The 10,893-nt window shown below is 43.1% G+C and overlaps 1 protein-coding gene across 1 annotated transcript; it reads left to right on the top strand.

Moving 5' to 3' along the window:
• Positions 1-413: 413 nt before the first annotated feature.
• On the top strand, positions 414-10,541 carry LOC146369425 (uncharacterized). Its single transcript, XM_084910922.1, has 7 exons — positions 414-770; positions 3,529-3,731; positions 4,346-4,447; positions 4,573-4,668; positions 4,759-4,869; positions 5,059-5,182; positions 7,743-10,541. The coding sequence occupies exons 1-7, from the start codon at positions 743-745 to the stop codon at positions 10,361-10,363; spliced, it is 3,285 nt and encodes a 1,094-aa protein (XP_084767048.1). The 5' UTR covers positions 414-742; the 3' UTR covers positions 10,364-10,541.
• The last annotated feature ends 352 nt before the right edge of the window (positions 10,542-10,893 follow it).

Here is a 10,893-nt window from a genome sequence, read left to right as displayed (position 1 = left end):
AGCCATAGAATAGGAGTCCCATCTTACATCGTACTTCCTACTGCTATGTGTTGGATAGTCTCCGGGCACCTTTGCAGAGCCTGCAGCTTGTGCCCTGATGGCTGTGGTAGACTCCTGCCTCTATGGATCTGGCGATTAGGTTCTGTTCTTGTGCTGCCATGATCAGAGCCTCCGTGTTGTCCTTTACTGTACTTATAGGATTTCTTGATGTCAGCTACTTCCCCTATCTGTTAATAGTACATCCCATGCAGGGATGAGGATCGTCTGTGTCTCTCAGTACCGGTACAGTGAGATTAAATAAACAAGGAAAAACTAAAGAATTCCTCGTATTTGCTCCTGAGAACTGTTTGGACATAGTTCCTTAAAACGCCTCTAGAGGGCAGCGATCAGCCATCGTGTGATCCTGACATGCACAGGAGAAGAAGACGGACATGTTAGCTTTGTAAGAAGCAGAAGAAGAAAATCACAAGTTTTGTAGATTTATCATACATGTGCTTCCGTCACCGAACGTAACAGAAGATGTGCCCTAGCAGGTCGTATGAGAAGACACAAAACAGCAACAGACTGACGCTACTGAGTAATAACCAACAAAACTTAATGTGTTGAGTACGCCTGCGCGTTTCTACCAGATCGTCGAGCCGCCCTTCCTCCCCGGCAACTTGCACCGCAGGGTCCGGCGGACTGCAACTCACAACAACCCCGAGTTGAATTGCTTATTCGCTTGAGCGCTTTTTGAGACAACATGGAGAGCCCACGACATATTAATAACGGTAAGCTAACGTGTATGTAAAGATTTATCTGTCGCAACGAGTTATTGGCTTTTCTTTTTGTGTGTGTGCGCCCGATTTTGAACATGGCGTACCCCGCTCTGACATGGCGGTAGCGTTGTGCTACGTTACAGCGCCAGGGAGCTGCTGCGTGCGGTGGTTAGTGGAAGGAGCTCAGCGTCAGCAAAGATAGTTATCTAACAACGCTTTCGGTTATTTTATGACTGCATGCTTTAATGTAGCGGGCAGGGGCGGTTAACTAGCAGCAGGGGGTTGGCATCAGTTAGCAACCGAAATTAGCACTAACTGTAACAGCGACAGATGCTGCCTTCGGGGGCTTTAACCAGAGTAGCGAAGCGTTATGACACCTAATGTATGAAAGTCGAATAAACATTAAATATATCACGAGCAACGCCGTTTATATATTGTTATTCAAAAGAAAAATAGTGTGTTGATGTGTACATGTACTTTTACAGTCCCTAAGTTTTCCTTATTAGAGAGCCCGGGCTATCACAGCCGTGTTTACCATCTGGTTGAGGCGCTCGTGTCTGGTATATCATAATTACGACGCTCTTGTTAGCCTGTGAATGTATCTGGGGGTAGCCGTATCAGTCATCCTAAACTCCCAGTGCCTAGACCCACCTGAGGGCCCTGTTGTGCCAAAGTGTGGCAGATATTTCTGTTTCGTCGTTGTTGTTTTGTTTATTTATTCTCTGATATCTTTACTTAAAAGAATTATATATAAAATAAAGAAATGATCTCTGTCTGCTTTATTGTATCTATATTGATAATAAATCTAGTTCTTTCGGATTGTGTTATTACAACTGTGATGTTAAACCTGTTGAAATTTCTGCTGTCCTCTTGGCCAGATCTCTCTTGAAGGAGATTTTTAATATTAATGAGACATTTAACCTGGATCTACCTTGCGACAGGAAAATTCTTACAGGCTCTCAGTGACTTCACATCATTAATGAGCAATATGTTTGACATATGTTGACAGACTATAACAACATTTTAAATTCCCAGGCTCGTTTTTTGGCACATACACCAAATCACTTTTTGGAAGACGATCACTTTTGACACAACACACCAAAGCTCTCAATTGCAAACTTAGTGAGGTTCACTTCAGTTGTAAGTCACTGTGTAAAAGTTTTGAGCTACCTCTCATTACTTTGTATATTTCTCCCAAAGCTAGACTTTCTTGTAATTCTTTGTGATAGTTTGAACTATTTGAGCTATTATGAATTATTTGAGCACAAGAAAGGCTTCTAACTCAAGGGATGAACCAGTGTTTCATCTATACTTAAGTGGCAATTTAGCAAAGAACTAATTTTAAATCGTATCTTTAGTCACTTTTACTAGCAGCCAGTGACATAAACACATCAGTAGTTCACAGTGATAACACAGTGTGACAACATAAAATAGTAAGTCCTGAAGAAACGGGAAGAAAATCCTGCAAAGGCCTGACAATAGAAGCCTCTTGCTCATCAGTTGATCCATCTGCTCTTCACCTCAGTGGAAGGTTGGTTGTTGAGAAGTCATTCTTAATGAAGGGAAAGGCTGAAGTATGCTAAATCACCATGTAATGCCATCTAGCAGACATCTGATTGGGAGGTGCCTCATTTTTTTCACTGTTTCATTTCACTGTGTGTTATACTTGTATAAGTATGCATGTGACGAATAAAGAACCTTGAACCTTTTAATCATGAAAAATGATTAAACACACTGCCAGTGCACACTATCGTGGATTGGCCTCAGACAGGCCATGAGTCTGGATTTCAACATTATTGGAGCAGTGCGGGATCATCTAAAGATGGCTGACATCCAAAGAAAAGCTTTGAACGTCCTCCCAGAAGCCTGGAGAACTAATCCTGAAGACTAAAGAACTGACAAGGAATCTTCTGTGAGACAGTTCAGGATGTGTTGAAGAATAAAGGCGATACCGGTGTACCAAATGCTCACGTTCAGGCTTGTTGTAAAAACTCTGTTTTTTGTCATATATATATATATATATATATATATATATATATTATTTTTTTTTATTTTTTTCCATTTAGGTGCAGTGATTTGTTGAAACATATTTCCCTTTTTCCTGGCGAAATGTAAACAAATGAGGTGTGACTTGAGGTTTTTTTTTTGTTTTTTTTTGTTTTTTACAGCACTGTATATAATGCGTTACTTCATGTAAATGCAGTTGACCTTGAATCAGTGATCTCCAGCATTTCTGAGCTTTCATTCACGTGGAAAGTGGAAATAGACTCCACTGTCTCGCTTTCTCTCTGTGTTTGCATAACAGCAGTGGAGTTGCACCTCGTCTGATCTGTTTTTGTCAAACAATTAGTGTAACGGCCAGTGGAGAGCACAACATTAATCTAGTGCTACATTACGCCTCCAACCTGTTGTAAACACTAATCCACAGGAAGTGTTCAGCATCACCGTGCTTTACTTCACTTTAAGAGTTCCCTTCACAGGTGGAAAGCTATTCTAGCTATGCTCCTAAGCTTCTAACTTCATTTCTTTGTAACGGAGCATGATTTCTGTCTGGGACTATTTAACCACAGCCTTCAACATCTGCTCCTTCATCCACTCCGGGACTTAATCCACTTTCAGTCTTGAGCACCTAATGCAGAGATATTTTGTCATAAAGTCAAAGCAGTTGCTTCTTTACATTCTCTTGATAGTTTCCGTTTATTTTGAAAGGCTCCAGATTAATTTAATTTACAGTGAGTAACTTTTTAAATATTGTACAACTATTTTCCAGATCCACCTCTCCTGTTGCCATCTCTTCGCCTCTTCATACCTCCTCTGCGCCTGGTATCTGCGGCCATGTGGCACGTCGTGCAGAGGGGAAGCGTGCACGACTATGGGATGGTGGAGGAGTTCATCAGCATGGTCACAGAAATCGTGCCTGACCTGCTAAACGCAGATCAGAAAGCTCAGCTCCTCCTGGGACTCAGAGCACGGGTAAGTCCCTCTTGTGGAAGAGTGGCTGCCACAGGCGAGGTTTAGAGAAATCTTTGGGGCCTTTGATTGAAGTCACTGGAGGCTAACGGCTCTTTAGAGATCAACGCCGTCACCTATCTTTCTGAATTGCATTCTTTCTAAGCAGAGGGGAAACAGTGTTACTTGTGCTGTGCTGTACTAATGTACAGTAAAAAAAACTATTGCTTGTGTAACATTAAAGCGTGCAGACCAGTTCTAGTAGCTTCCCTAAATAAAACTGAGTGAGTTCACCAGATGATAAAGTGCTGCACGGTGAGAGAACTGGAGATTTTTTTTGGGGTTAGGGACTCTAAAATGTATCTCTTTAATTGTTATGTAGTTGTACAGCTGTTTATTTTTACCCTATAGTCATGTATAATACTGATAACGATCATTTTTTGAAATCCTTCCCAAACATGGACCACAGGCCAATCCTGTGTGTCTGTGTTGTTTTTAGTAATGGTTACAGTAATCAGGGAAATGTGGTGTGCTGACTGTTTGCTGCCTTGTGTAATCAGGCCTGTTCTAAGCCAGGAGAGTCCCTGCTGTGGTTGGACTTTGTTAACGTTTTTTTAATTAATAAAATCTTGTTTCAGGTTGTTCTTGAATTGTGTCGGACCGAGCAGATAACGGACAGAGAAACCATCGAGATGCACCTGAACAGGATCAAGGCCCTCGTGTCGACTTGGGCAGCACAGGTTAGATCCTTTAAAAGAAAAACAAGTGCCCTGTAGGCCAGCAGCCTTGTCATGTTTTCCCTCCAATTATTTATTTATTTTTTCTTCCTAAATTGCAGCTTGTGATTTTTAGTTTTTTTTTTCAGCCGTCTTTTGCAGATGTTGAGTTTCCAGAGTCCAACTTTGTGGATCAGGTTGAATTGTTGTTGAAGGATCCTGAAGAGAAGGACAAGTTCTTCCAGGTTTGTAACATCATGTGCTGTCAAACTCATGTATCCTATCTAATAATAGAGAAACAGAATATATAATACACATTTCTTTTCCACCCTCAGCATGTTTTCCCTACTGACTTTGGGCCTGAATATGACAGTGCTATTCAGGTTTTAATGCTGGACTTCCTGTCCAGATTGGAGAAGCTTCTTCCAGTTCCAGATATTCAACAGGTACTAGAATAAGTGTGGCAAAGCGGCCTTTCCAGCACTATTCTACTTCCCTAAATAAGTCCAGTTTGCATTTAAAAATTACAAATTTTCCAAGTAATCTTTCAAGTCAGAAGAGGGTTTATGGTGAAATTTTGGCCTTGGCTTCCTTTTTATTTCCTTTTATTTGTATTTTTTGCATTTCTTCTCTAGACTGCTTCCATGCTCAGTGCCGTCCCTTCAGCTCTGGAGGAGTGTGCACACTCGGTTCCTGACCTGCAGCACCTAAAAACTGTACTGCAATATCACACAACACTGGGACATTTCGACTGGAGCGGTGAGTCTCGTCTTGGGTCACGAGCACATTGTTGCTAATGTAGTCTGAATGGAAGTGATGGACTTGTCTACAAACACTGTCCAGCTGCTCTCTGAGCTGTAGTGATCTCTGGCATGATCTGCTCATCTCAGTTGGCATACAATACAGCAGCAAAGTGTATTTAGAAAGAACGCAGACATGTGGAAAAGGTTAGAAGAGTTTATTTGCAGTTTATTTTCAGTTAGGTTATTTGTACAAAAAAAGTAACCTGATGAAGCATTAATGTTTCAATTTGAGAGAAGATTAAAATGTCCTCAACCTGTTACTAAAATAATTAAAGTTTAAATGGTCCACTTTCTACTCTCTTTTACTTCTGTGGAAGAAATGTAACAAAAACTACATTTATCTCTGCTTTGCAGCATACCAACTAGGGCTGCCACGATTAGTCGACTAGTCACGTTTTAGACGACTAATTTAATAGTCGACGCGTCGTTTGAAGCTTTGTAAGATCCCAAAAGATGCAGGAATAAGTAGTAGTATTTAAGAGTGTAATAACAGACTGAAACAGAAGATGGCAGCACTGCATGTACAAGGATGCCAGCTGCCGTTAAACCCCGAAGAAAAAGAAGAAGCTGTGTCCCAGAATTCATAGCGTGGCCCAGCACAGTTGTCAACAATGGCAGCAGCTAGTTAGTTTTAATATTACTCTTATTATTCTTTTTGGGTCACAAAATAAAGTTTAACATATTTTCAGGCGAGAATGTAGCTGTGTAAACCTCAAATATCTGCTCAGTTTATCAAGACGCCACATATTTTCAAAAGCGCTCTGACGTTTTCTGAGACGTCTGTTACCCACCAGCTCGATAGTTCGCTGGGGGCAAGGCTCACTAGAGCCCGTGAGAACACCGGACTCCCGGCAAATCGTTTTCAAACCCACCGCTGTCTTTCGCTACTCAGGTTAAACATATATAAGTCACTTAGATAACTTAAAAATGTTATTGTTTGGCTTTTTTTTTTTTTTTAGTATTTTATTTGTTCCTGAGTAAATCGGTTTGGCTGAGATTAAAGTTATAGTTTTTACACAGCTGAATAAACGTCAAGCAGACAACTGATTATCAGAAGTGTGAGATGCTCGAGAATATACTCCGGTGTCCTGTTATATTTTAGATAGCAAGGAGCAGACGGCTGAGTTTATTAAACTTCACCGAAACAATCTGCAAATTTCATTAAAATTTAATAAACTATCATCTTGTCTTTACTTTTAGTTAGCACATACCTTAAATGCTTCAAGCTGTAAGCTAATGATAGTTATATAAGAGCAGATGCATGCTGGTGCAATAAGCTGTATGTTTTACGTCCAGTGGATGCATGATCTGATTAGTCGACTAATCGCAGAAATAATCAGTGACTAGTCGACTATCAAAATAATCGTTTGTGGCAGCCCTAATACCAACCAATAATTGGTGGTCAGAACATTTTTCTTCTTTGCTGGCTAACTAGTCTCATAACATTTGTCATAGACAGACCATTCATACCTAAAAACATCCAGCTCTTAAAATTAGGTGGTAGCACTTTTTTGTTTTTTTAAGCACCGTCTTGACCGGGGTTCCAAGAGATCTGAAAATGTGATGTGAACCGATCGATGAGAGCAACTCCATCACAAAAATTAAAGCTTTTACATAGTTTTATAAACCTGACAATAAAGGAAATGGCTACGCAAAAAACAACACCACAATCACAGAGTCTGACACAAAGTCATACACCAAGCAGGAGGTATACCATCACTTAAAAAACAAAAAGAAATTGCAGAGTCTAGTTATGTGTGCAGTCAATTATATTTCTCAGGGGATTTTTTTGTTTCTTTGTTTCGTACATACAGCGTAGTGGCTTCTTTGTCATATTAACAATCTTCCAATTATATTTTGTGAATCTTTGTGTTAATCTGTGGAAAATCCTCTTGCTCTTATATTGAAAGTTCAGAAGCTGCTAACCAGTTAGCCTGAGGTCTTCTTAATTCACATTTCTGCACTGGTTGATGAACCATTTCAGTACTGTGGTGGCCCACATAGTTTCTCCTCGTGTGGTCAAACAGCATTCAACTCCACCATCTTGGACTGCAGCAGGCAATGGTAGTTCATTTTTGGGCAGCTAGAGGGCAGCTCTAACCAGAACATCCAGCAGGGGAAGAGCTGCTTTATGACTGCAGAAGCAAGATGGTCGAGTTGTGGTCCCTTCATGGGACTTTTATATTATCACAAGCACACTACTCACAACATTAAAGGAATATTTGGACTAACACAGAATAACACCAAGTTCCATCAGGTGCACTGGAGAGGCAGACAACCCCCAAAGAGGGACTGGTTTAGCACTTGGTGGTCACTCTATTTTGTTTCTAGTTTTGCTGTTTGTTTGTGTCCTTGCCACTGCTAGGAGCATGGAATGGTACATGTAGGCCACTCAGGCTGCAGGAACCTTTTACCAGCAAACTGATATTATGCACAACACTACCACGAACACACTTTTACTTTTTCTTTGAGCTTTGACAACTAACAAAGCTAATGCATTCTTCTTTCTCCTTCAGATGAAACTCAGGCCATTCCATCTTCATTTGGGAATTGCATCCTGTCCTCGCTGTCCCTTCCTCAGCTGGAGAAGGTTGTGATCGATCCAGACCAAATGCAGTTACAGCCCACATCAGAGCAGCTGGAAAGCTGCATGACCGTCCAGGTGGAGGGTGAAACTGTGACGCTGCTGGACTACATCCAGATCGAACAGCCGCCCAGTTTGGTCGATGACCAAGAAGAAAATGTAATAAATGAGGAGGAAACGGAAGAAGACGCAACGCAAGAGGAAGCAGGCGATGCCTTAAAGCCGGCTGCTTTTCAACCACTTAAACAAAGCAAAAGACTTGAGTTGAAGAGAAGAGCCTTAAAAGAGGATCAAGACTCAGCGACGGCTAAGAGACAAAGGAAAAAATACCCCAACAATAAAACATGTCCTGTGTGCAATAAGACTTTCCTGCGGGCTGCGGCCATGAGACGGCACCAGGAGATTCACGATGCAAACCGGGACCTTAAGTACAAGTGCACCAGCTGCGACAAACGATTCAGGGACCATTACGACATGAACAGACACACCATGCGCGTCCACGAAAGGGGGGAGATGTACAACAGCGGTAAAGAGGAAGACTCAGGGGATCCGAGCACCTCAGAGATGTCAGAAGACAGAAACTGCTCTTTTTGTGGGAAGTATTTTGCTCGCCGAGTGGACATGGAGCGGCACATGAAGTCTCACTCAGAGGATCGCCCATACAAGTGCTCTTTCTGTGAGAAGAAATTCAAGAATCCTTATGTTTTAAAGAGACACCAGAAGGAGATCTGTAAAAGCAGAGAGCAGAAGAAGGTAAGGAGGAAAGAGGCTCAGCGCTCAAATACGCAGCCAGCTTCGGAGGTGTCGATGGAGGGTAAAGTCTGTCCCATCTGCAGCAGGATCCTCCCCTGCACTGCAGACATTGCAAAGCATTTACGATCTCACTCCGAAGAGCGTCCCTTTATTTGCGTCACATGTGAGAAAGGCTTCAAGTACAAAGACACGTTAAAGAAGCATCAGATTATTCACGGTCATGAGGGCATCAGAGAGGAGCAGACCAAGACGGTGGAGCAGATTTTGGCTGAAGCCGAAACTTTGACGCAGAACTGCGTGGAGACTGGAGATGCTGATAAACAGGAAAGTAATCTGGACACTCCAGCAGACACATGTGAGGAGCCCCCCGCTGTGCCTGTGCAAAAAGTGGCCAAAAAAGGCCTGAAAGTATGCCCGGTGTGCTCTCGAGCGTTTGACAGCGTCAAAACCCTGAACAGACACATACAGTGTCACACGGACGATCGGCCGTATCACTGCGTCCACTGCAAGAAGCGCTTCAAACACATGCACGGCCTCAAGAGACACCAGATTTACGCCATCTGTCACAAGAAAACCAGTCGATTCTTGTGGAAGAAGGAGCATAGGGCGGGGCCGAGCCAAAGCGACGCGAGCAGCGCTGACCTCCAGCAAGGGGCCCCGCTGAAGATCCCAGTGTGGTGTTCCAACTGTGGCAAGCACTTCGAATACCTGTCTGCTTTGAAGGACCACCAGGAGAACGTTTGCAAGCTGGAAATGAGGGATATTATGAAATGTGACGACTGCGGGAAAGAGTTCAAGAGCATGACCATGCTCAAAGTGCACCAGAGGATCCACGACCCCCTGTACTGCAAAGAGTGTGGGAAGATCCTGGCAAACGAGGCTGCCTTTGAGAGGCACAAGCTAATGCACAGACCTATGCAGTGCACAATGTGCGACAAGACTTTCACTTTACTGAGACGCTTGAGGGAACACTACGAGAAACAGCACAACTTCTCCGGGCCGTATCCCTGCCCGCAGTGTGACAAAAGCTTCATCCAGCTGTCCTACCTCGCCATTCATCAGAGAATCCATAAAGGAGAGTTCCCTTATGTTTGTAACATGTGCCCGGAGAAGTTCAGGTCCTCCAACTGTCTGACAGTGCATCAGCGGAAACACACTGGGGAGAAACCCTTCCTCTGCTGGCAGTGCGGGAAGTGCTACCGCTCGGCCTCGGAGCTCACGGTCCACATGGGAACGCACTCGGAGGAGAGGCCGTGGGCCTGCACACAGTGCGACATGGCGTATCGCACCAAGCTGCAGCTCACAAACCACGTGGAGCAAGTCCACATCGGGGTCCGGTATCCCTGCAACAGCTGCGGCAAGCAGTTCATGAAGGAGACGTCGCTGAAGAGGCACGAGCTCATCCACACAGGAGAGAGGCCGCACCAGTGCACCGTGTGCGGGAAGACCTTCCTGACCGCCAACGAGCTCAGGCTCCACAACAGGTACCACACCGGGGAGCGGCCGTACAAGTGCGAAGTGTGCGGCAAAGCCTTCATCCAGTCGGGCTATTTGAAGTCGCACATGCGGATCCACACGGGAGAGAAGCCATTTAAATGTGACATATGTGACAAAGGTTTCAGGTTGTCTTACCACATGAAGAAACACAGGCGGACTCACGCCGGGAAGCCAAAGAGCTACGTATGCGAGGAGTGCGGGTTAGCATTCCTCCAAAAAAAATCCCTTTGTGAACACTCGCTCACTCACGAATTTAAAGTGGAGTCATCTTTCACAGAGGAAGTGAGAATAGAGTTTCAGTAGAAATCCAAATGTCTCTTAATGAGATGTTTCACCAAAAACACTCTGACCGGTTTAAACGGTGGTGCTTTTGTTGCTTTCCATTCATTCTGATGTTCTGAAGAACATATCATTGATCTCTAAGACATGTGTATCTAAAACCAGTGAACATTTTCAGCAATAAAAAAAAACTTGAATTTTACCATCTCTTCTTTGGTTTTGAATGAGAAAAGTGCTTATGTTGTCTAGTAATTTGGGGTTTAGCCTAGTAGTGTGAAACATGGCCCTGCACCTAAGCCAACCGAAGGATCTGAAACTCCATAAAGCACCCCTCCAATAGCCAAACCCACCTGTTCTCTGATTGGATAGTTAAATTTGTGATTGACATGACATTGGCCAATCAGATGAAAGAAAGAAAAACAGGGTCAAAATTCGTACTTGTAACTTGAAACTTGAGTGCAGAGTTTCACACACACACACAAATTCTTTTTACACATACAAAGCCTGATTTACAACTACAAAACTGATTTACAAGTACAAAATATTTACGACCA

This window comes from Perissodus microlepis, chromosome 17 (genome assembly GCF_051167445.1).
Source record: "Perissodus microlepis isolate ML-2025 ecotype Zambia chromosome 17, ASM5116744v1, whole genome shotgun sequence".
In the NCBI taxonomy this organism is placed as follows: domain Eukaryota; kingdom Metazoa; phylum Chordata; class Actinopteri; order Cichliformes; family Cichlidae; genus Perissodus; species Perissodus microlepis.
Note: the sequence above shows the minus strand (reverse complement) of the source record. Positions and strands in the feature narration are given on the sequence as shown.

Coding starts and splice junctions, on each gene's coding strand:
- LOC146369425 (XM_084910922.1), top strand. CDS start 743: ATGGAGAGCCCACGACATATTAATAACG. Junction 4,448..4,572: donor TGTCGACTTGGGCAGCACAG/GTTAGATCCTTT, acceptor TTTTTTTTTCAG/CCGTCTTTTGCAGATGTTGA. Junction 5,183..7,742: donor GGGACATTTCGACTGGAGCG/GTGAGTCTCGTC, acceptor TTTCTCCTTCAG/ATGAAACTCAGGCCATTCCA.